The sequence below is a fragment of the Ochotona curzoniae genome, unplaced genomic scaffold, assembly GCF_017591425.1.
Source record: "Ochotona curzoniae isolate NIBS_2020 unplaced genomic scaffold, NIBS_Ocur_1.0 contig_3432, whole genome shotgun sequence".
Lineage (NCBI taxonomy): Eukaryota > Metazoa > Chordata > Mammalia > Lagomorpha > Ochotonidae > Ochotona > Ochotona curzoniae.
Genome location: NW_024465859.1, coordinates 14,072,125 through 14,099,245, shown reverse-complemented (window position 1 = coordinate 14,099,245; position 27,121 = coordinate 14,072,125). Strand labels below are relative to the sequence as shown.

General features: G+C 40.1%; 1 protein-coding gene across 2 annotated transcripts in view; it reads right to left on the bottom strand.

Annotated features, from left to right (window-relative positions):
- Window positions 1-1,738: 1,738 nt before the first annotated feature.
- The window catches only part of LOC121156429 (intraflagellar transport associated protein), an 83,254-nt gene continuing 57,871 nt past the window's right edge, over window positions 1,739-27,121 (bottom strand). For both annotated transcript variants that reach the window (XM_040980123.1, XM_040980124.1), the window contains exons 6-7: window positions 13,892-14,022; window positions 1,739-2,360 (exon numbers count right to left, since the gene is read on the bottom strand). In XM_040980123.1, the coding sequence (XP_040836057.1) occupies window positions 2,163-2,360; window positions 13,892-14,022 (329 nt within the window). In that variant the 3' untranslated portion in view covers window positions 1,739-2,162. The remainder of the gene's footprint in view (window positions 2,361-13,891; window positions 14,023-27,121) is intronic.

Here is a 27,121-nt window from a genome sequence, read left to right as displayed (position 1 = left end):
CAGAGTGTTACTCCCCCACTTCTGTTCCAGCTTCCTACCGATACATGCTAAAATGCAAGAGCAGAATGGTGACACCAGGGGCTGGGATGATGGATGGGAGGGTGGAAGACTAAGTATTCAATGAACAAAAAGCTGCCAGTCCATATGAATCCGTTCTAGAGCTCTGCTGTACAATGCTGTGTATGAGCACAGTTTACATGGCTGTACTTCAAAATTTGTGAAGAGGTTAGAACTCATGCTGTCTTCTTAGCAAAGAGAGAGAGAGAAAGGAGGAGGAGGAAGAAGAAAAGAGTGGAGAAGGAGAAGACAACAAAGAGGAAGAAATCAAAGCAAAACAAAAACAAACATATTTCTCTGGTACAAATGTTGACAGTAGTGGGCGAGATGCAAAGCAGAAGATACAGGGCACCTCTATACTCTCCTCAATTTTTCAGTGTAATTAACATTTTTCTGAAAACTATTCCTCTTACACAACCAAACCAGAAGTGCCATTTCAATGACTCAACAGGATAATCCTCCAAGCACAGAGTCCCATGTGGGCTCCAGTTCATGTCCAGCTGCTCTACTTTCAATTCAGTTCCCTGCTTCTGGCCTGCGAAAGCATCTAAAAGATGGTCCAAGTCCTTCGGACACTGCACCCATAGTAGAGATCAGAGGAAGCTCCTGACTCCTGGCTTTGGACGGGCTCAGCTTTAGCCACTGCAGCCATTTGGGAAGTAAGCCAGAAGATAGAAGATCCTTCTCTATGGCTTAATAAAAATAAATAAAACTTAAAAAAAAAGAAAAGAAAGCAAGCAGAAAACCAGGGATTCAGAACCATGGTATATCAGACTAAGTCTCTACCTATGGCTCCAGCATCCCATATGGTGCCAGTTCAGGTCCCAACTATTCCACTCCTGAGCCAGCTGCCTGCTACTGTGATTGGGAGAGAAGCAAAGATGGCCCAAGTGCTTGAGCCCCTGTATCCACATGGGAGACCCGAAAGAAGCTCTTGACTCCCAGCTTTGCACTGGCCCGGCTTTTGCTTTTGTGGCCAAGTGGGGAATGAACCAGCAGATGGAAGGTATCTCTCTGTCTCTCTTCTCTGTTACAACATTGCCTTTAAATAACAATCAATAAAACAGATTAAACCTAAGTACATTTGCTTTGTTACTGATTCATCCAGTAATGTAAATTTTCTGATGCATATTAACTCTCTTTCTTTTCTCCTTCCCATAACACACTTACATACATTCTGCACAATGACTGCTCCACAAGATGCTTTGCATTCTCTAGTTGTCTTGCCTTCCCTGATTATAATTCAAGCTCCTGGAGACAGAGATCGTTCCTGGTGCACTGTAACTATCATCACACACAGTGAGGTGGTAATAACAAAATGCAAGAATTCAGCACATGACATGTAATCGATTCTGAGATTCCTTCTTTTTCAGTAAAGCCAATCCCAATCAATTCCAGCTGTCCAACCTCCCAACACTCACAATGACACCACTATCTCTGGACGGCTAAGATCAGTGACTCAATCATATAAGCAATTTTTTTTTCTATGTGTGACAATGTGCTTTTGCAGTTAAGGAGTTTTAATTTTTTATTCATTTAATTTATTTGAAAATCACAGACAGAGAAATAGACTGATAGAAAGACAACATACTTCTACTGGCTCATTCCATTAATGTCTGCAACAGCCAGGGCTTGCTCAGGCTAAAATCAGGAGCTGGGAATTCAATTTGGGTGTCCCGTAAGAGTTGCAGTGACCCAAATAGATAAGCCATCGCCTGCTGCCTCCCAGGACCTGAATTTGCAGGAAACTGGACCTGGTAGAGGAGCCAGGATTCAAACCCAGGCACTTAGAGATGAGTTGCAGGCTTCCAAATCAGAATCTTAACTGTGGACCAAACACCCAATCCTGATGAATTTTGCATGTGCAATTGTCTCTCACCCTCAGTGTTCTCTCAAAAGAGATCCCACAGCACCTATAGCTTCCCATTCGTATGTGACTCAGTCAGTCATAGGATGCAGCAATAACACAACAAAAGAGAATTCTATTAAACCAGTGATCGCTTCAGCCCTGTTAGCCTATCTTTTCATCCTTGACTTGGATAAATGAATGTAGACATGTAATGACAGCAGATTTATTCCAAGTGTTTTTTGAAAATGAAGATGCCTTAGTCACAGGTTTCCTCTGAGTCTATGTGACAGTTCTCTCGCTTTTGGTTGGATAGCTCCTTGATACTCCCTAGCTCCGCAGGAGTGAACTTGGGGGTGAGGGTCACACTGTCGTAATCAAACTCTTCATCAAGACAGAAGGGTTCAACTTCATCTCCTTCATCATGTGATAAGGATTGCACTTCATCTTCACAGACCTACAAAGGTAACAGAAAAAAGAAAAAGTAAGTACAATCCCTGTAAAAGAAAATAAAGTAGAAAATGTAAACTCCTCATTAATATTTGATAAAACTTTTTTTAGATTTCAGCACCCTCCGCTGATTATGCTGATTTAAGTAAAGAAATAAATTCATTTATTCAATTTGACCTAATTTAAGCCTCTCAATATGTTCCATTCGTAACATGAGTTTCACTAATTTTGCCACAAGCAAGAATCAGAATGTCTTCCCTACACATATTCAACATATTTTTTGTTTTGTTTTACCATTTGTGGTGTTAAGGCTGCAGTTATATGAGAAAGTTAGGAATTATATTAAAATTTCAGAAAATACACTTTAGGATTTTGATGTACGTGAAACACATTTCACTATTTATTATGCATACATCTTTATTAATAAAATGCAATTTTCAATGATAAGATACTCTATACTTAATACACTGCTTCAGATAACACCTGAATACTAACAGCAGGAATCAAAGCATATAGAATCACCTTAGACTCACAAGTCTAAGATCGCTTTTTTCCCTGCCAAGAAAATATTATGATTTATTTTGTACTCAGAATAGCTGCAAAATAATACAATACTTCTGCATCTATTTATTCACAATTTGTGAGATTTCCTAAAGGAAGGTGGACAAAAAGCATATTTGCAACAAAAGAATGCCTTAAATCTCACTGCATCACTCTCCAAAGCCTCAACAAAAGCAGAGTGTGAAGTGATATCATCCAGTACTTCTACGTAGTTCTAAAATGTGAAATCGTTATGTAAGAATGAAAAAAAGTCCTCAATCTGTAATAATCTTTAAACATTCTTACGTGGGAAATGATGCCACTAAGTAGCTTTTGCAATGTTTATAAAAGTGGAGCACATAGTTGAGAAACCATGGACCAGTATTAATAGTGAAAAAGAAATCAATAGTAGATATTGCCCATCTCTTTGGCAAATCAGATCTTATGTGTACAGTGCTAATAGTGAACACCCAGTCACCTGTGATCCATTTTCAGTAAAATCAGCAAGCAAACAAGTCTCAAAGTCTCATTCATTTCCTCTATTGAAAAGTGTCTACATGCTTTCCCGAAATAGGCATTGATAGGTGCTGCCAAGGAGGAAGATCTACCATGAGCCAGCTCCAGGACTAGAAACCAAGCAGCCAGCAATGACAGCACCTATCTTACAGAGCTCTGGAAGGCCATAAGTGACTGGCCAAGGCTGCCTGGCTACGAAGGCAGAGAAGGCATTTAAATCCAGGACCACGTGCTACAGATAAAAGTTTCCACAAAAAAAAAGGAAAGGAAAGAAAGAAAAGAGAGAGAAAGAAAGAAAAGAAAGAAAAGAAAGAGAGAAAGAGAGAAGGAAGAGAGAAAGAGAGAGAGAAGGAAGGAAGGAAGGAAGGAAGGAAGGAAGGAAGGAAGGAAGGAAGGAAGGAAGGAAGGAAGGAAGGAAAGAAAGAAAGAAAGAAAGAAAGAAAGAAAGAAAGAAAGAAAGAAAGAAAGAAAGAAAGAAAGAAAGAAAGAAAGAAAGAAAGAAAGAAAGAAAGAAAGAAAAGAGGCAAAGGGAGGGAGGAGAGGGAGGTGGAGGAAGAGGGAAGGGCTTGTAAGAGGAGAGATGTGGAGAGGACAGGACAGGACAGGACAGGAGAGGAGAGGAGAGGAGAGGAGGGGAGGGGAGGGGGAAAGGGGAGGGAGAGGAGAGGAGAGGAGGGGAGGGGAGGGGAGGAGAGGGGAAGGGAGGGGAGGGGAGGGGAGGGGAGGGAAAGGGAGGGGAGTGGAGGGGCAAACAAAAAACAAAAGCCTTAACGCAGTTTACACTAGTCTAGCTAGCCTAGCCATAGCTCTTTGAAAGAAAAAAAATCTTAAGTAACCTGAATAATTCCTGTATTCTCACAACTTACCATTAAAGTACATACTCAAGACTACATGTAGTGCAATGACCGTCTTTAAACGAGCAGCAATACACAGCAAGCAAATAAGCCGGCATAGTGACTGATCTGTCCATTTTGATCGCTTTCTATCATCACCACAGCCAAAGCAACACTAGCCTAATAACATGGACATCAGTTCAAAAGAAGACACACACACAATGACACATTCATTTCCTGAATATAAGCATCCCTGCAATCTTCAACTCCACTTAGTAGCAAATACTGAGGCCTAAAGCATGACCACAGCCCCATCCTGAGCTGATCCTAACTGATCCTGGCAGAACACAAAGAACCCGTACCTCCACCTTTGCATATAGTCTGATGAAATTTTACTTCCCTTGCACACCCGGCTAAAGGCCTGTTGCCACCATGTCTACAAGCTTCAGGTTGCCTTCCCCAGGCATGCCTGTTCATTAGGATTCTGGCCCCCTAACATCAGCCTGGACCTTGCTAGTCCTTCTCATTGACATAGCCACTGCCTTCAACCACCTTCCACTAAGGCTAGGATACAGTGACAACTGACCATGCTCAGCCCCACTCTTCTACACAGCACATACAACCCTCACATTCCCACTTCCTTTTCATTTTCATTAAACACTGAAGTCTTAGATACTATGAACACAAAATGAATAGATAAAAATCTGTGATTACAATGTTTCATAGTCTCAAGAAGACAGAGTAAATGAACAATTCAGACTCACACACTGTGTTGCTCAACAGAGTAAAGCCAAAAGGAAGACAGGGGCACGGTGCTCGGAGTGCAGAGGACTGAATGACTTAGAACTGAAAGCACGGTGCTCGGAGTGCAGAGGACTGAATGACTTAGAACTGAATGTTGCAGCTCTCTGACTAGCTTCTCCTGACATCACCTCCACTTACCACCCAGAAGGTTCTAGCAGCGCAGATTAGGCAAGGTTTATACTCTGTCTGGACTTGCCAGCTCTAACAAGGATAACTTGCACATTTCAGCACTCCCTAGATACGACTCAACTCATCATTTTCTTACCTTCCCCCTCCCTGGGGGGGGAGGGGGGCCCAATAGAATTTCTGGCTTTAATATTCAATATTACAGTTCTACAGATAGAGAAATGCAAAATTAAATATAAAATTTGTATTTCCTTTTTTCATACACCCAATTATTCTGTGCTATGAACATGATTTTCTTCATTAAAAACTTGATATGAACCAAAACAAGAGCAAACAATAAAGTTTTCAGCTAGCCAATAAACAGAATGCCAACGCAAGGATTACTCACTTACAATGCACTTATATCATTAAGTACTAAATACATTTTAAATGTGTAACTGCCTTCTCTTAGAGACTAGGAGGTATTAACAGTAGCTACTGTCATATTAAATTTCCCAGCCATCAATGCATTAAATGCTGAAACAGAAAAAGCAAGAAACCAAAGATCATAATAATTTCACAGTTGCCATGCCAGAGTAGGGTACTTGGGCTATGTTACCTTCTGAGAGCTGCAGTGAAGTGTGGTCAAAGCATCCTAGAACCAACACCTCAGAGCGGCAAACTCACACTATCATAGTGATACGTTCCATTTTTCTCCCAAATGTCTGTCTTCCTATTAAATTTAAGCATTATATTATGTTAGGAATATAAAGATGAACATATGCATGAAACCCTAAAGATAAACACCAATGCATCACTACATTATGATGTAAATACAAATGATATAGTGAAGACATGATAGAAAAAGAAGTGTAACCCACCCATAGTTTTTGGGTAAACATTACTGCCCCTCATGAGTAAGTTTTCTTTCTGCCCTTGGGAGTGATTCGTGTAAATCCTCTCCCTGAGCTGGTGCATAAAAAACACCATTTCCACCATTTCCTCAGGTTTTTCCTCCCTTAGAGCCCCCTCCTGTTACTAAGGCAGGACCTCTCTCTTTCTTTCCTAAATAAATCATACTTTGAAAAGTAATAAAAGGGCCCGGCGCGATAACATAGTGGTTAATGTCCTTGCCTTGAATGCGCCGGGATCCCATATGGACAATGGTTCCAATCCCAGCAGCCCCACTTTCCATCCAGCTCCCTGCTTGTGGCCTAGGAAAGCAGTCGAAGATGGCCCCCAGCCTTGGGACCCTGTACCCACATGGGAGACCAGGAAGAGCTCCTGGCTCCTGGCTTCGGATTGGCTCAGCTCCAACCTTTGTGGTCGCTTGGAGAGTGAATCATTGGACAGAAGATCTTCCTCTCTATCTCTCCTCCTCTCTGTATATCTGCCTTTCCAATAAAAACAAATAAATCTTAAAAAAAAAAAAGAAAACAAATTTAAAAAAAAGTGTAACCAACCCAGATCAGGTTGGAGGGGACTGGGAATGAATGAGAGAACGCCTCTGAGAAGAGGTCATAAGCTTAGTTATGACTAAGTTCATATTCATCGATAATATCAGGGCATACTATTTAACAAAGTTAAAGAAGAAGAGCTCTGCATACATGGGGAGTCTGCATGGGTAAGCTCTGGAAATAAGATACAGAATTTTCAGATCTGTGAGTCTGTAGTAGTTCAGTATTGTCAAAGCATAAAGTATAGAGTGACCAGAGAAGGGAGTGGTGCAGAATGACAGTCCATTGAGAATGTATCAGATGCAGAGAAGAAACATGGATAATCTCCAATGCATTTCAGATACATTCCTTCACTCATTCAAGTTTTGACAGCACCTACAATGAACAGGTGCTAGATTACAAAAGAGAAAGACATCCCGCCCACTTTCTTGGAGCATTCATCTAGATAGGCCACTTGGAAGATTAAACAGAGAGCAGATTTACAAGGATGAGCCTAGAACAGAAGAGCACTCAGTATCCTGCTGAAGAGGGGCAGGCAAGAGATGGAGACAGTGCATTGGGAGCACAGTTCTGCAAAAAAAAAAAAAAAAAAAAAAAAACTTCTGGGAGTTAAACAGGAAGCGCTCAATGACTGATTAGATATGGAACTGATGTGAGAGGGAGAATATGGAAAGGGAAGTAAAAAGTGAGCTTAATTTGTTAGATAACCTGAAGGAAATTACAGAGAACTCAACAGGCCACTACACTTCAAAACTTGGAATTTATAATAAAAAGATGATCCGAAGCTAGATATCAGCTTGGAGATATTAGCAAAAAAAGGTAGTAAATTAAAGAGGAGATATCTATCAAGGATTTAATTTTAAATGAATCCAAGTTTGTTGGATGGGAGGATCCATGTGTTGAGCAAGGAACCCTGGAGAACACCAACTCCTTAGGGTGGATGGAAGGAAACCCCCCAAAGGGGGGAGGTAAGAACAATTAGAGAAATATACAAGGGACCAAAGAGCAGTTCAGTGAGAAACAATGGGACAAGATTATCTAGGGAAAAACAGAAGTGTCAGACACAGGAGACCCATAAAAGATGGAAAATATCCCAAAACAAACAACCTTGTGAAGAAATAAGGAAGGAAATGAACAGACATTTTCCAAAAGAACAAACTCAAATGGCTAATAGACACATGAAAAATGCTTAGGTTCCTTAGATATCAAGGAAACACAAATGAAGACCACATTGAGGTTCCACCTAACTCTAGTGAGACTGGCCTACATTCAGAACTCTACTAACAACACCTGCTGGCATGAACATAAGGAGAAAGGCACCTTCGTTCACTATCGGTGGACCAACCAATATGGAAGTCAGCATGAAGAGTGCTTGGAGAACTCCAAATAAATCTGTCATATGGGCCCAGTGGTGTGGCCTAGCAGCTTAAGCCCTCGCCTTAAATGCGCCAGGATCCCATTTGGGCACCGGTTCTAATCCCAGCAGCCCCACTTCCCATCCAGCTCCCTGCTTGTGGCCTGGGAAAGCAGTCGAGGACGGCCCAAAGCTTTGGGAACCTGCACCCGCGTGGGAGACCTGGAAGAAGTTCCTGGATCCTGGCTTTGGATCGGCATAGCATTGACTGTTGCGCTCACTTGGGGAGTGAATCATCAGATGGAAGATCTTCCTCTCTGTCTCTCCTCCTCTCTGTATATCTGACTTTCCAATAAAATAAATAAATCTTAAAAAAAAAATCTGTCATATGACCCCACTATCTCACTTCTGGGAATATATCCAAAGGAAATGAAATCTGCATATGAGCAAGTGACCTACATTCCTATGTTTACAGCAGCACAATCTACAGAAGTGAAGACATGCAAACAACCCAGATACCCATCGAAAGAGGAGTGGATCAAAAAGTGATAATGCTACTCCATGGGATAGTACTCATTCATATACCATATGTTTTCTCTGACATAATGCAATCTTCATGTAAAATGCAAGATTAATAGATATATAGTTAAGCATACAGATATAATAAAGGAACTATATAATAGAGACGATCATATCAAGAAGTGAAGATATAATGCAGTATGATCTCTACGTCCAAATCAAAGATGGACTCCCAATGAAACTGTTGAATGTATCTTGACTATAGGATGCTAGACTTTGCCATAGTCTGTATCTACAATGTCAGGATACACTTAATACGCTTAAGTAACAGAATGATGGACTTATGACTGTTTTTAAAGGACTATATTATATGAAAATATAGGGGAAGTGAGTGTGGGGAAGGGATAAGGGAGGAAGAAATCCTAGAGCCTATGGTACTATATCATAAAAGAAAAAAATGATGAAAAATATACACCAGATTGAATGACTGTAAAGTATCTAGTGCTTAAATCTTGAATATGTTCGGTCAGATGATGAGAGCTAGAGACCATTCATGATATACTGAATGAGGAATGAGGGAAGCTGGAAGAGGAGACAACCTGTATAGTCAAATCTAATGGCTTTTGGAATCTGAAAGAAAAATACATGTTAAAACAGAGTAATCAAAAAAGTCCATGGCGAAGGAAAGATTGTTTCTCTTTGCTTTGTTTCATTTTGTTAACAGTGAAAAAGACTTGAACATGTTTGCATGCTGAAGGAAATGAGCCAATAGAGAGAAAAAAAAAATGTTCCCAACCATGCTATGTCAGAGAATTACTCTCAGTAAGCAGTAAAGTTGCTTCCTCAAGAACGTTTGTTTATTCAATAAATATTTATTGCATACCTAGTTTATGCATGCTACTAAGTTCAGTACCTGCTCTTTCTGCATTTTAACTAAGTAAATTGATTAAGACAGGCATACTTGATGTAGAGTTTTCCACATATATACAATCAAGCACCACACAGCCATGATTTGGTTCAACAGCACGTCACACACTCCAAAGTAGTCCCAGAAGACAAAGTAGGGCTGAGATATTTCTCTCACCTGGTGACACCGAAACTGAGTGTTTTAATGTGCGCTTGCATGTTTGTTACCATCCTGGTATCAACCAGCCGGTCTTCCTGCCAGCAACATAAAAGTATAGCATGTACAAATACAAACAGGACACTTGAGAATGACAATAAGTAACTGTGCTGCTAGCTTACATATTTACTATGTATACTTTATCCTGATTTTATAGTGTGTCCTTTCTACTTTAAGAAAAAAAAAGTTTAAAAAAAGTTTAAAAAAAAAAATTTATGCTCCATTAGGCCGGCAGCAGCCTCATACGCTTTTTGTCCATCTCCTCTACTGATTGTATCAAGACCCACATCAAATGGTTGACCTGCACCAGCTTGGTTCATGCAGTTCACAAAGACAAAAGTACCCAACAACACATTTCTCAAAACACTGCCCTGCTGTTAAGTGGCACATGGTAGTAATTCAAAGTGAGACCGGGTGCAATGTGATTCAGAAAACCATACTGTAATCTTCCAAACAACAGCTTTTGGTATCTGTTTCAGTTGTTGCCTGTTGTAGAAATCTTCGGGGATTCTCTTCTGTTACATTAGGTTCATTTTAGGATTGTAAGTTAAAAGACTCCAAAGTTTTCAGATTAAAAACTGAAATTCTGATCTATTTCACAGAAGAGTATGCACAATAGAATACCAAATCCCCTGTTGCTAACCAGAAAACAACTGTGAATTAAGTTATTAACTTGTTATACTGCCTAAGGAACTGCAAGATGTGTATTTCAGGTGTCTAATTTCAAATCTAATTGAAAAATTTTTGTAGCCTCTCAGGGAATAGAATTTGTATAATATTATAAAACTTCAGGTTTACTTAAAATTACTCGTGTGACTTATTTTAACAGAAACACTATTAAAAGAGGAATCATTTTCATTCACAGTACCGTGTAGGCAAATTAAAGACAACAGAACTAATGCTCAAATCAATAACGGGAGCATTTAGCTGTAGGCTACTATACAGAATCATATGGCAGATACACTACTTCTTAGTGAAAAACGTCAGAGTACCATTATGAAGTAGAAACAGGACATCTACTGAAACCTGAAATACTACACACATTTCTTCTTGATCTTGTCTGTGGTTTGGACAGGGACGAAGAAACACAATTTCTCATCTTCCTAGGGTGAAGTCTTCATTAAGCAGTTCAAAGTTTCCCAAAATCAACAAAACAGAATAACCAAGGCAAGAGGCTATTCACAAATAGATACTGGAAAATCTTTACCTCTTTAAGAAAAAAAGTGTTCATGTATACAATCATAATTAGGGAAAAAATGAACCAGCTTATCTCAGAAAGCTCATAGATCACTGACAAAAAATTAAGAGGAAGTCACAACTTTCAGAACACCTTTTGTATTTTCAGAGTAAAGTCACAGAAAACAATTACCATTATTAGCTCCAATTGGTCATCTGGCAGACTTTTATGAGACATACTTGCTGGAAATTCATAATCATGTTGTCTTATGATGTCGGCTGTCTTTAAAAGTAAGATTAATGCTAACAATGCTTTCAAATAAGACAGAACAGAATTGATGCAGTACTATGATCCACACAGTTCTGCAATGCTTATCTAACAAATAATGTTTAGAAATTAAAATCCCACAGCCCTGTGGCATAGTGGGTGAAGTCACTAACAATGTTGATATCCCGCATTGGGTACCACTTGTAGTGTCAGCTGCTTCCAATCTAGCTGCCTGCTAATGTGGCTAGGGAAGTAACACAGTAGATTACGTGTTTGGGTGTCTGCCACTACACAGGAGACCCAAAAGAAGCTCCAGGATCCAGATCAGCCCGAGCCTGGGCTCTTGGGGCCATCTGGGGAGTGAACCAGAAGATGGAAGGCATCTTTCACCATCTCTCTAACTCTTCCTTTCAAATAAATAAATAAATCTTTTCTGTTAAAAACTTTAAATCCCGAACAAAATGTAACACTGGATATTAACTAGCAAAAGTTAGTCATCTACGACTCATGAGTTTGTCTACATGAAAATTGCTCAAATCGTTTTAATTTCAGCATTTAAAAATGTTCAGATTCCCAGTGAATTTAAGAAATTTGTATTACTTTTGAAAAAATGATTATGCATGGAGTTTTAAGTTGCAGTTTGCTGGTATGTAATAGGTTCCAGAAATCACTCAGCTTTCACTGAAGGCTTTTGTAACGATTTCCATAATTGTACTACAATATATGTAACCTATAATTGTACTGAAATATAATTGTCCAATAACTTGCATGGTCACAACTGAAGTTAAAATTGTGAGGATGTCATAAAACGAAGCTGATTTCTGCTGGGAATAACCTTGCAATTTAGCTTCTGACAACTCGGAGAAAGCAATTTCTAATTCAAAAAGCATATTGAAAAAAAGACTGCTCCTATCACTTCATCTGGTGAACAATGTGGACGTTTAGTATAAGCTCTCAAGCATCTGAATATTTTTTTTGTGATGTCAGTGAAAGAAAAGTACTATGAAAAAAAACCAGCAATTTACAATGGAAATGCATGCATTATTTCTGATTCAGTAACCGATTACATAACAGAATATCTTTCAGTGACAAAACTAATGTTCATGCAACTAGACTGCATTAGGAAGGAGTAATCAAGGGCCAGCTGGTCCCCCTTGGTGTTCATTAAAGAGGGTGAGAAAAGTCCTTTGCAGCACCATCGGCCTCTGTTGTTACACAATGGCTAAGTGCACATACACCAGACAGGGGACAGAGGCTAGCTCTGTGGTGTAGTGGGATAAGCCACTGCTTACAACTCTGGCATCTCATCTGCATGCCAATAGGAGTCCTGGCTGCCCCACTTCTGATCTGCCTCCTTACTGATGCACCTGAGAACGCAGCAGAAGATGACCTAAGTGTTTGGGTTCCTGTCACTGCCCATGTAAGAGACTCAGCCATATAGGTCTCTCTCTCTCTTACTCTGCCTCTATAATTCTATCCTTCAAGTAAATAAATAAACCTCTGAAAAAAACCAAGAGTTTAAAAATGACAGCAAAAGATGATTTTTAAATTAGGCATTTGGGAAAGTAGTGGTGAGGCAATGATGGCAAGGTGCACAAGTGAGTCACAAACCCAGGGGACTGTGCTGGCCCCTGCTTTCTGCCCCACCCTCCAGGGACCAACGGAGATCTGGTTCGTGGATGGTGTCACAGGGGTAGTGGACATCCACAGAGAAGGAACCTGGGTTCCTGAGGACCGCATGGCACCTGGTCAACTGCTCACTTGAGGACTCTGCAGAAATGAAGTAAGATGAATAAACTTCGATTTCTTGTCAGTCATTTACTTACCGTAAGTACTATTATCTTTAGCTCTAGCTTGGTTCAGGCTTCCCTAAGACCTGATTTTAGAGCAGACCACAGTCTGTTCAGTAGGCAACCTCACCTTATTGTCAGAGACCAGGTCCTTAATTCTCTTATGGTTATTTAATGGAAACAAGTTCAGGGTGGAGGCTTGTCTCCCTCCGGTGAGGCCCCTGCCATGGGCAGGGACAGAGGTATGGAACGCCATCATCTAGGCCGGGTGGCCATCAGCATCATGGAAATACAGGCTCACAGGCCTGTCTTCAGGAGGGGTCTTCAGCAGACTGTATGGCACCCAGGAGGACAGACACTAAAACAATCAAGCAATGCGTTCACTAATCAGTGTTGCTGTGACCTACAAGTAATCTCAGACCCTCAGATTTATGTAATGTTTGATTTGCACATGCAGAATAAAAACAGACTCAGAGAGTTGCTGTGGGCTCTTGGGCCTGGCTCATGTGCCAACAGTCAACCCTGGTCCCCACTATTTCTTTATCTTGTGTTATTTGTTTTTAATGCTTCCTATAGCGAGTGCCCATCTTTTAGTGCCCATCTCTCAGCCTTATATGTTGCAGGACTGTTACATGTTGGCACGTGACAATTTATTATTAAGATTCTGCTATAGCAATCCAGCCTCACTTCAGCAAATATAAAAGTTTTATAGGACCTTAGAAATCAGATAATTACAAAAAAAAGTAAGCAGACTAAAAGATATAGGAAAACTGTTTACCATTTCTGTCATATAGACCATAGGTAGCACTGTCCTATTTGAACAGCACATGTGAACAATAATAGCTTTCATATTAATACATGATGTGCCAAGTGCTTTAAAAGAAATAGATACATTTTCTAAAGTAAAAGGCAATGAGAGGAAACAAGCAAACAACCTGAATTCCAAATTCTCCCAAATAAAAGAAAAGGACATGGGTACAGTAGCACTCTTCTGAAGAGACAAGTTACAAATGAAAGCCAGTGTCAAGAAGAGCTGGCTCCCCTGCGGAGTACCTCTTCCGTGTCTGCTCCTCCTGTAGGTTGTGGTTTCACATGAGGGGTGACAGACCAGCCCATGGAAGGAACACAAGGAGGAGCAGTGGCATCTATGTCCTGTTCCACTTCTCCAGGAAGCAGCAGCAAATCTGTTGGATACAAAACATTTCAATTGCTCCTTTTGCCAAGTTCACAATTTGCCTAAATCCTTTAAAAACAAATGACAGTCCAAAAATGTGCTAGATGCACTTGTGTCAACCAATTCCATTTCACTCAGCTAGTCCTCACGTGGAAACCTGACTCCAAGGATTCCCTTTGCCATGAACTGGAGGCCACTAACGTAGTATTTTTTTTTTTATCTTGGTGCTACGAAGTTATCGTCCATCCCAAAGGCTGGGGGAGAAGGATTTTCCTGGAGTAACTTGATTGTGCCTCACACAATCAAACTTTTTTACTTTCATGCGAAAGGAAGGCAAGAAAAGGGTACTTCTGCCTTACTTTCCCATATTTTCTTAAGGGGGTAAAAAAGAAAATGGAGTGGTTTCATCCTGTAATGATATGGCAATATTTCAAAAAGGACATTAAGAAACAATGATGCCAGCAGGAAAGCACTTTAACTCAGCAGAAAAATGAAATACTCTGTTACGTTCACAATGCACAGTTGCCTTTTCAACACTTGCAAAGAAACGCATGCTTCCTGCTTATTTAGCATAATCACAAGAATTTCAATAACCAATCCCGTTTTTCTGGTCGATTCATTGTAAGTGGACATATGCCCTTATCTGCTGTGTGTGCGACAGTGCATGAACACATCACAGGCAACTGACAATCATCTAAAGGATGACAAATCATCATAGTAAGACAGAAGCACAAGCGTTTCCCGCAGCAGGCATCCTCCCAAGTCTAAGCCATCCCAGAACCAGGAGGGCTTGCTGCAGCTAGCCAAGAACCTGCAGCTGGCTCAGGATGAAGCTGCCTGACACTCAAGGATGATCCTAATTAAGTCGCTAATTAAGTTCTCAGTAGAAGTGATTAATCAACAACCGGCAAGCCTTAGCTGTTGCCAATGGCAGCAAATATAGGGAGATAATTGAGCAGATATTGATATTCAAAACCCGAAACACAGTTGAAATGCACCTCTCTCCACCAAAGACATCACCTTCACCAAAAAATATAACAAAATTGTTAACACCACAGCAGCAGAGAACATAATTAAATGGTGTGGAAACAGAATGGTAGCAGGGAGATGGTAGTTCTCTGCTTAATTATTAAGATCCTAGAATAGGCTCTGATTAATTAGCAGAAATAAAAACAATAATAATAGCAACATTCTTCATGCATTAACTCGGTGAATCCTCCCAACAGCTACTCTATTTGACATGGAGTGAGCTTTAAGCCCTGAGAGTGATCTCATTCAAGGCCCATCAGCTAAAATGCACAGAACCCAGCAGTGTAGCTGCACCCCTGCTCTAAGCCCAACTTCTTTTACATATGCACTTCTTTTACATAGGTATTTAATGTACTTCATTCAACCCAATCAGGTTAAAAATCTAACTAAGGGTGTCAAGCAATGTCACTAACCACAGCACAGTATCATGGCAAGGCAGCATTTATATTCAAAGAAATCATATTTCTAGACCCAATGAGGTTGATGAAAAGCCTGGCTTTCTACTTTATATATTTAATAGTTCCAAGTTGAGTTTCCTCATTTAACAACCTAGCACTGGTACAAGGCCAATGAGGGGACCTGCCAACAGTAGAGGCAAGAAGACAATGGTTCAGGCCCTCAAAGTGAAAACCAATATCTACAAGGCCCATTGGCTGCCAGGGAAAACATCAGTTCAAATGCGAAATCAAAACCAATTCTGCTCTCAGGGCTATTTAAAATCATTTCTCTGACAAATTGTGCAACCAAGGGTACAATTCTGCAGCTCTTTTACTGAAACTGTTCACTTCCCTAATCTGTTTCCAAGGGAGGCAGGATTTCCAATAAAAATTGGCTTCTCTCATAATTCCACTGTTTCATGGGAACACTTTTTGGAAAACAACAAAACTCTGTATATTCCACATCTTAAATTCATGTCATTTGTTTCTTCAGTGTAATGGTAAAATACACCAAGGCATATCTACTGGTGTCTAATACCTTACCTTTCCATAATAAATACTCAGAGAAAACTCACTTTCTGAATTTCAGGTTTTAAACTGAACAGCATGTATCAAGACCACCTGCCAATAGAACATTGCAGAAGAATAGTCTTTACCCTTAAAAAGTAAATCTGCTACAGAAATAAGACTTTCACAGATAAACTCAGAGAATAATCAAGAAAAAATCGCATAGTTGTAACCCTCAAGATGTCAGATTTACAAAAGGATGGAACCAATATGAATGAGAACAGCCCCCAAGGCACATGTTATAAAGCAAACTACTGCTATCTGTTAGTCATTTCACCGTCATGAGTGGTTATTGATATACTTCTATCATCCCAGGGAGAAAAAAAAAATTATTGTATTCACTGATTGTGCAGAACGGCAGTTCTAAAGTTCCCTGTAAAACTTTTCTCAAACTTAGGTTCTTTAGAAGATTTAATCTGATCTTACTGTTGCATCTAAAACAACCAAAGCCCTAATTTTTATTTTAAGTAAATATCACTACTTGGATGACGTGTACTGTGGAACTAGACAACTTGGAAAAAATGAATCTTGACATAGGATGACAAGACATTACACATTTTAATCTCTTCTTTCTCAACTACACATGAAATGTTTCACTATTTAGAAACTATACCTGACTTCTGATATTTCGGATTAAAATAATTATGTTTGTTCTATTCCATGTATTTTTAAGATTCTGCATATTTATAAAATTTATGTGTTCATTTGTTGCCATGGAAAATGATCAAACTGCCCTGAGAGATTTGGTCATCTACACACAAAAAGGATAGACATTAGAAATACTATAGTTATCTACTACCTCAACGGTTCTTGTTCTTAAATTTCTGAAGACTCCAAATAGCTCTGATGCATATAGATTATATCCTTCAACATCTGACATAAATTTAAAATTGATACAAATCCCAAAATGCGTAATCACTGAAAGAGCCCCATTACATATTACATTATTTTATGAAAAAAAAAAACTTGTTTTCTGAAACAAAGACAATAAAACAGAAGCAATGTTCTAAAAATTCTTTAAATCTGTTTCCACGATTTGCTTAGAAGATAGCAGGATTTTATATTTTCTTTTCAACATTTGGTTTTGGAAATACGCTGCATCTGATGAAGAAAATTCAGTCTCACACACATATCTACATATGGAAAATCAAAGAATTTTAAAAATTATTTACCCATTTACTTAGTCAAGAGAGAGAGTTCCCATCTGTTGGTTAGCTCCCCAAATGCTAGATTGTCCAGGACTGGGCCAGGACAAAGCTGGCAACTAGAAACATCACCTGCATGGGTGACAGAAACCCATCTGGCTTGAACCATCATTGCTGCCTCCCAGGATCTGCATTAGCAAAAGACCGAAAGCAGGAGCCAGAGCTGGGAGCTGAACATGAGGCATGCGCATCTACAACAGCCTCTCTCTTAAATGTTCAACATTGTATTTAACGTTGTTTACGTAGTTAGGAGGGATGCACAGCCATGGGGGCCTCTGATTAGAGGGACGGGGTTCAGGTACAGAAGAAAGCTGGATGAGACATTAGTTTTTGTTTTTTTTTTTCTCAAGGTCCACAGGGGAGAAAGTAGATCAGCAAGTGGAAATGGGAGATGGTCATTTGACAACACATTAACGACCCCTATGAGGGGAAGAGTGTTCCAAGGGTGTTACTTGAGTGAGACTGATAGTTTTGAGAAGTTGTTAGTGTCATTGCACCAGAGATGAAAAAGCATCCTTCCAAAATCTATTGGTTGACAAAGTCCACGTTAGTGCATTCACAGACCCAAGAACATGCTGCAAAGCTTGACCAGAATTGTCCAACCTGTTCTGTTTTACATCTCCTGATGAGCCACCTGAAATTCCCTGCTGGCCTAGATGAGCTGGCTGTCATGTCCCCTGTGTGTATCTGGGCATGCTGTCCACTGCACAGGCACCAGCAGCTGGGGAGGCTCAGTCCCGATGTATGCACTCCAAGGTTGGACAACACTTCCTGTGATCTTCCCTGTTTCAAGTGTCTAAGTCCAGGGCTCCAGCAAGGAGTTCCCCAAGAAACCTCACCTGGGGTGACCTCAGACTTGACTCTTTTTTTAAAAAGATTTATTTAATTTCTCTATTAGAAAATCAGATATACAGAGAGGAGGAGAGAGAGAGAGGATGATCTTCCATCTGATGATTCACTCCCCAAGTGACCACAATGGCGGGTGCTGCATTGATTTGAAGCCAGAAGCCATGAATCTCTTCCCAGGTCTCCCATGTGGGTGCAGGGTCCCAAGGCTTTGGGCCATCCTCCACTGCTTTCCCAGGCCACAAGCAAGGAGCTGGATGCGAAGTGGGGCTGCTGGGATTAGAGTCGGTGTCCATATGGGATTCAGGCGCGTTCAAGGCAAGGACTTTAGCCACTAGGCTACCATGCCAAGCCCTAGACTTTACTATCGTGTGGGCCAGCCAGTGCAGCGTCAGGTGTAGTCTGTCACCTGTACCAGCTGACCCACATGCCAGTGGATGAAACTGTCAGCTCCACATTTCATGTGAACTGACAGGTGCTGCTGCTGCCCAGTCCAGCCTGAACCGTCCTTATACAAACCAGCAGGTTCCACAGCCTAATCAGGCCCACCCAATAACTCTTAATAACTCCCACCAAGCCTGCCCAGCCCCAGTTTCTTCACATACCAGCTTCTGCTATGGCCTAGCCCAACTCCAGTCCACATCCCATATGGCCCTTGCACATACCTGTGGGTATTGCAACTTAGCTCATCCTGACCCAACCCACACCTGGCACTCAGATGCCAATAGGTGCTGCTGCCTTGTGCAGTCTATCCCACTCCCCACCCTAGTTCCTGTGTTTACCAGCAACAGGTACAACCCAGCAGGGGACTGTCCACAGTTCCCCTGCCAGGCATGCTCCCAACCCTGGCTCTCACTCTCACCACTGGGAGCTGTAACTAGCAGGGGAGTTCCCCAAGATCCCCCACCAGGCCCATCTCCAGCCCCAAATCATACATGTGCCTTCATGTACTGCTGCTCAAACTGACATAGCCAGCCCCCAGTCCAGGCACTCAACAGCGATTACTGAAGCCTAGCCTGATTGGCCTACACCCATTCTGGCTCCCACCAATGCGAACTATAGCCTAGCTCCACCTGGCCCACCTCCTGACCCAGCTCTTACATGAACTGGCAGGTGCCACAGCCCATCTCACACCAACTCTGGCTCTTACAATCGCCTTTGGGTGCTAGAACATAACCCAGTCCAGCCCCTAGACCCAGCTGATGAGCGTGTTTACTGGTGCTGTGTCCTTATCTAGCCTGTTCCACCCACAGCTCCTGCTCTTACATTCACCAGTAGGAACTTTAGCCAAGCAGGCAAGTCTCCAGAGCTCCCCCACCAGGCCCTTTCCAAGCCCCTCATCTTGTGAGTGCTGACAGGTGCTTGAACCCAGTCTGGCATGACCCACCCACAGTCTCCGCTCTCACTGGCAGATATTGCAGCCTAGCCCAGCCAGGCATGGCCCACACCCTGTCCTGGCTCTCATGCATGCCAGCAGGTGCTGAAGTCTGACCCATTACCTTAACCAAGAAACTAAATACCTATACCCATGGTAGGGGGATAGTTTAATAGTCATTTTATATAACCATGAATATTCTTTAACACTACACCAGAAGCTGACAAATTTTCTAAAGCTTTGCTTTAATGAGCAGTCTAAAATAATGCTTACATCAGTGAATTTTTCATAGCATTACATGGAAGTCTATTAGTCTGTCCTGTATATTGAATGGATTTTCCTTCTGTGCATAATTTTGTAACATGGTGAACAAATCATTTGGAAAGTACTGGTCCACTGTGCTATACAAATACTGGTATATTTACTTTTTAAGATTAATTTTATTTTTATTTCAAAGTCAGATATACAGAGAGGAAGAGAGACAGAGAGGGAGATCTTGCATCCAATGATTCACTCCCCAAGTGGCCACAATAGCTGGAGCTGAGCCAATTCAAAGCCAGGAATTAGGAGCCTCTTCCAGGTCTCCCACATGGGTGCAGGGTTCCAAGGCTGTGGGCCATCCTTGACTGCTTTCCTAGGCAACAAGCAGAAAGTTCAATGGGAAACTGGGCCACCGGGATTGGAACCAAGGCCCATATGGGAATCCCACTGAGTTCAAGGCGAGGACTTTAGCCACTAGGCCACCACACTGGGCCCAAATGTTGGTATATTTCATTTACACAAAACAGAAATCATCTTAGCTGATGCCACCAATTTTACCTGAGAAGCCTTTAGATACTGAGAAGCTGTCAAGTTTACAGTACTAGATACAAGTTTTTCAAAAAATTAGCTTTCACTTGATCCAATGAAAACTTTCTAAGGATATTTATTTAGTTAGTTTATTACTTGAAAGAGTTAAAAGGGGAGGGAGATACAGTGAGAGAGATCTTCCACCTGCTGGTTCATTTTCCAAGCTGGCCACAACAACCAGTGTTGGGCTAAGATGAAGCCAGGAGCCAGGAGCTTCATCTTGGTGTCCTATGTAGATGGCAGGGACCCAAATACTTCTCTGCTGCCTTTCCCAAGACATTAGCAATGAGATGGATAGGAAGTAGAGCAGCCTGGATGCAAACCAGCACCTAGTCAGGATGCCAGCATCACAGATGGCTGTTTTTCCAACTGTACCACAATGGCAGCCCCTCGACTGCCAATTTTATCATGGGCAACAAATACCATGAGTTGTTTGCCTTAAAGAAATGAGCTCACATTATTCATTTTCGAGAACTACATTTGTCAGTCATTCTTTCAAGAAGGATGATCCAGGAAAGTAAAAAGACATTCATTCAGCACACTACTCAAATAATCAAGTGTTTTCCCATAACATGTAGCAGAAATTACTAGAAATCTCAAAAACTGAGAATCCAAAATCCCAGGGAGGAAAAAAAAAGAACTGAGAAAGAACCTGAATGTCCAGGCAGCTGCTTGTCAACTCAGGGTAGTTACAGGTTTGCAGCAGAGGCTTAGGAAGCCGAGAAGATACAAGACAGAAACTTATAGCAAAGCTACCAACAGAACACAGTGCTGTGAACTTAAACATGGATATTACAATTTAATGTTTCCAAGAAGGAAGGGCTTGGGCTTATCTTGAAGGGCTATCACAAAAAGAAAAGAACAGCTAGTCATGACTTGGAGCTTATGCTAACCTGCTGCCAGGGATGCAGGGCATCTGCGATGGTTAAACAGCAAACAGAAAGGGTGATTTTGGTCAGAGGAAGATAACAGAAAAGTGGAGGATGTGTATTTGAAGGAGAGAGTGAGTTGGAGAGAAGTTTGTAGTGAAAACTTGAGGCAGCTTGTGTCACTGGTGACACTGCCTGAGAGAGAATACAGCAGACTGCACCAAGTCCAGACTGGAAAACAGAGCATCTACATCCAAGGTCATTACTGATAAGACATGGGCCTACTACCACTGTCCCATAAATACTCCTCTTGCGGTGGATTTCCTTTGTACTTTACTTGCTGGTTTTCTGCCTTCACATTCTGTCATAGTCTGGTAGTTCTCTTGTGTAAATTTTAGAAACTTCACTTGGTTTTACTGTTGACAGTATGCCTTGGGAAAGATCCATTTTATTCATGTCTGTTAGGAGTTCTATGTGCTCCCTGTACATTAATATTCCTTTCTTTCTTCCAATTAAAGACATTTCAGCAATTATCTCACTGAATAGCCCTTCTAATAAAATTCTGTCTTTCCACACCTTCAGCAACTCTTAAAACATGTATATTTGATTTGCTGGGGTCCGTGCAGTAGGTGTGGATGGCACAAAGGTGTGAAGAGAACAGCTCCCCTGCTTCCAGCTGTTAGGCAAGGCCCAGCGGATTTCTCTCTGATCACCTTGACACAGTTTCACCCACCTTTTTGCATGGACACTCAAGCACCCCACTAAGAATTCTGTAATCTATTGAGACATTGTTTGCCCCTGTGGGATGGCTTTTGCCACCAACATGAGCTTGAGAGTTAATGTTATTGATAATGTCTTGGTGAGTGGGCCTTTAACTGCGCACAGGAGTACAATTAAACCCATGCCATTTCTGGACACCTTATTTTGTACCTACCCATTGCCCTGAAATTGGGCCCAGACATATAACATACCTTCTGGGAAATGGCTTAATAAGAATTTTACAAAGTAATGGAAGTGATGGGAGTGAGAGCTGAAATTGCTATGGCAATAAATATACTTATTGTTATCTCAAAGGCTAGCCTATCTTTGCAATTTTTAGAAGTGTAGAAAATGTGACTGTTTTAGCCGCTTTTATAATTTTTAGCTAGAGGAATTAAGGATGCTTTTATTAAAGAAAAATGCTTTTGATTATTGTCTCATTGTTTATGGGGTTATGGAGTCTGTAGGTGTAGGAGGATTTGATATTTGAAATTTGTTTTGGATTTTAGGTTTTTCCCTTGTAACCTATTTTCTCATTAAATAATGGGTTAATTGTAGAAATAGAAATGTGGTAGGAATGTACTACTGATTAGCAGGTAATTGCATGTGCCTTGGCCTTGGAGTCCTGGCTGTTGCTCCATGGCTACTACTGAAGAATGAATAATGGCTTACTTTGAGGAATATGAATACAGTATTTTGCAGAATTATCTTTAGGGGCACCTGCTTAGCCTTGAAGTGCAGACAGAGTGACCAAATGTCTGTACAGGCCCCCCCCTAGTCTTGAAGTAAAAAATAGAACAATTAGTTGCTTGTGTAGAAGTTTGAGATGGGTTTTGAGAAAATAAAAAGGACAGCTTTTTCTTGAGCTGGGTGAGAACACACCACGTGTCTGTGTCTGTGTCTTTATCGCCGACTCCACGCACCCTTCCCGAGCTCCAAACTAGGCTGGAGCTGGACTCCGGCATTGATTGTCTGATAGTATACTAGAATTTCAAACAGTATTCTCAGTTTTTGCAATTTTTCTTTTTTTTTTTTTTTGCCTATTTCTAAGGATTTGTTTTCTAGTTCACATATTCCTCTGCCTGACCAAAGTATGCTGTTAAAGCTTACAATTGTCTTCATTTTTGATGAAGACAGTTTGAATTCTTCATTTCTAATAACTCAATTTGATTTCCCTAAAATATACCTCTATCTCTTGAGAAATTTTTCATTTATCATGTTTATAGATTTTTTTCATCTATGTATTTGTTTCTGTGTGTTTTGAGTAACCTTGTGATTACTCTTTTGAATTGCTTTTCAGTATATAATCAAGACAATATAGGACATATCAACAACCAGTATCATATTGAATGGGGAACAGTAAGATGAATTTCTACTGAACTATGGAACCAGAAAAGGGATAAAAATTGGGAAGGAGGACATAAAGCTATCCCTGTTTGGGGCTGGCACAGTGGCAGAGCAAGGTATTCCTGAGCCTGCAGTTCTGGCATCCCATGTAGACACTGTCTACTCCACTTCCAATGCAGCTCTCCGCTATGGTCAGCGAGGTCAGTGGAGGACTGCCCAGGTCCTTGGGGCCCTGCACACATGTGAAAGACCAGGAAATGCTGGCTCCTAGCTTCAGATCGAATCATTTCCAGCCTTTGAGTCCATTTAGGGAGTGAACCAGCACATGACAGATTCTCTCTCACTTTCTCTCTCTTTCCCGTCTCTTTCTGCAAATTTGCCTTCCAAATAAAAATAAATAAATCTTCAAAAAATTTATCCCTGTTTACAGATCATATCACTTAATTCTTAGAAGACCAAAAGATTTCACTAAAAGACTGTTGGAACTCATAACATAGTTGGTAAAGTTGCAGGATATAGAATCAACACACAAATATCAACAGCCTTTGTATACATAAGTGATGTCATGGACAAAAAAAGAACTTGCAAAATTTGAACCATTGAAAATTCATAACAAAAATAGTACATTGGAATAAATTTAACCAAGGATATCAACAATCTCCACAACAAAAATTATAAAATATTACGGAAAACAAAAGGAGACACCAAAAATGGAAAGAGCTTCCATGTACATGGATAGGAAGAATTACCATAATCAAAATATATATACAACCCCAGAGATTTACAGATATAATGTGATATCAATCAAAACATCAATAACATTCTTCTCAGATCCAGAAAAATGTTGCTAAAATTCATGTGAAAACAGCTAAATCAATCTTACACAACAAAAACGAAGCTGAAGGCATCAGAATATCAGCCTTAAGACATAATACAGGGCAGTTATAATCAAAATACCTGCTACCGGCACATACTGCACACTAATGGAACAGAATAAAAGACCCAGAAATTAATCCATGCATATACAACCAACTAATCTTCAACAAATGAGCCAAAATCAATCCCTAGAGAAATGATAATCTCTTCAAAAATGCTTCTGGCAAAATTGGACTTACATGTGCAGAAGTGTGAAACAAGATTCCTACCTTATACCTACTATACCCAAAAACCAACTCAAAACAGATCAGGAATCTAGACCTGTAGTCTGATACCATCAAGTCACCAGAGGAAAGCACTGGGGGAAACAAAGAAAGACACAGGCATAGAAAAAAACTTCTTGGATAAAACCCCAGGAAGACAGGAGATTATGACAAAAATTACATCAAGATAACAAGCTTCTGAAATGCAAAGGAAACATTCAACATCTCAACCAAAATGAGAAAAATATTTGAATCCTATACTGAAAAAGGTTAACACCTATACACTGATAAAGACTTTATTGTTTCTATTCTGTGGAACTGTGGCCTTCCTGATTTTTCCTTTTTGAACACTATGATTAGTTGAGAACTCAGCCTCTGAATGTAAATTGACTTTAAATTATGTCTTTGAAGAAACTGATGAGGAAAGATGAGGAAGGAAGGGGAATTGAGGTGGGGGCAGGGAGTAAAGGAAGCGTGGCTGTCTTCTTGGAAATGCAGCTTATGGAATGTATGAAACAGAATTTCTTTTGCTGCTGTTGAGTTTCTGAAGGTCTCTGTAAACCCTGGATGTTAGTCTGTTGCATAGTGTGCAAAGATTTTCTCCCATTCTTTTGGTTATTTCCTCCCTTTTTTGATTGTCTCCTTTTCTGTATAAAGCTTCTCAGTTTGAAGTGCTTCCATTTGTTTATTTTGGTTTTGACTGCCTACCTTCTGGTGACTTTTCTAAGAAGTCTTTACCAATGTCTCTATCTTGCAGAGTTAATCCTGTTTTCCTCTAGTTTGATGATTTCTGGATGCAGATTGAGGTCTTTGATCCATTTAGAGCTAATTTTTTTTTGTAAGGTTGCAAGTAAGGGTTGTGGCTGCTGTGCAATTTCTCAACAGTATTTGTTGAAGAGACCAGGCTTTTTCATCTGGATTATTTTCAGCTCTTTTGTGGAAGATTAGTTGGCTGTATATGTATGAGCTCCCTTCTGGTGATTCTATTCTGTTCCATTGATCTTCTGTTTCTGTACAAGTACCAGACTTTTTGATGACCACTGCTCTGTGGAATGTCTTGAGGTCTGGAATTGTGATTCCTCCAGCTTTGTTTTTATTCTTCAGGATAGCTTGGACTCTTCATGAGCTCTTTTGTTCCCAGATATTTTTTCCTGCCATCTTTTTTATTTCTGAGAAATTGGGATTTTAACTGGGATTGAATTGATACCATATATTGCTCTCAGTAATATGGACATTTTGATGATGTTTATCTTGCCAATCCAGTGATATGGTAGATTTCTCTATATCCTAAGGAAATGAAATCTGCATATAAGAAAGTGTCCAGTATTCCTATATTTATAGCAGCACAATCTACAATGGTGGAGACAAGGAAAGATCTCCACCGAAACATAAATGGATAAAGAAACTATGGTAAACCTACTCTGTGGAACTCTACTCAGACATTATAAGGAATCAAATTTTAACTTTTGAAAAAAAAAAAACAGTCGCAACTACAGGCCATTATGCTCAGTGAAATAAGCCAATTCCAAAAGGACAAATACCCTTTGTTCCTTCTGTTAGAAGGCAACCTTCATTCAACATACAAGATCAATAGAGATATAGGTAAATACGTTCTCACATTTACTCATTAGAAGACCTGTGTAAGGGAGACTAGCATACCAAGAAGGGAAGATGCAGCACAGTATGCATCTCTACTCCTGAATAAAGATGAATACTCAATGAAACTGCTAACTATATCTTAACAATAGGATGCTGGACTCCACCATTGTCTATACATACAATATCAAAATACACTTAAACAGAAGAAATGGTGGGCTTCTGACAGTTGCTGAAGGGTCATACTGTTATAATAATATAAGGAAAAACAGTGAGGGAATATGACTAGGGAGGGTGGAAGAGGAAGTCCCTGAGCCTAGGGTACTGTATCATAAAAAATAAAAATTTGAAAAAAATTTTTAAAAAAGAAATTTTTGAGTAATAATTAAAAACTAAAAATTAAAGAAAAACAAATCAATACCTAAAAAGAACGAAAGTTCTCTCAAAGCTATAAACTCACTTCAAAGCCATTCCATTTGTGGATTAGATGAAGATGAACCATTCCGACTGCAATTGATAACAGAAAAGCTGCTGTAAATTACATAATTTAGAGCCTACACAACTTTCTTTACAATGTCCAGTGTTCAAACAAAATTCAGCAGCTACACAAAGACATCTGAATAAAAGGGAAAATTGGTAATATAAATTCATCCACAGGAGATTGCAAGTACTTGAGTTGTAAAACACAAATTATGAAATAATGTATTCAGATGGTCAAATAATGGGAGATTTTCAGCTAAGAACTGCATGGTATAAAAGATATTCCAGCTGTTTTAATAACTGAAATGTTGATTACTTTAACAGCAAATTAGATGGAAGTCCAGAAAGGTTAATAAGCTAGAACACAGCAGAAAACTTTCAGACTAACATGAAAGGAAATAAATATGATGGAAAACAAAAAAAAAAAAGAGTTATAGGAACACAAAACATCCAAGCATTGGTAATATTTGAAAACAGCTGATAATTGTCCTACACATACAAAACTTTATAAACCCAAGCAAAATAAATGCAAAGACAACAGCATCACAGCTTATAGTCAAAATACAGAAAAAAACTTAAAATTTAAAAAACTTAAAAAGCCGTCAAATATG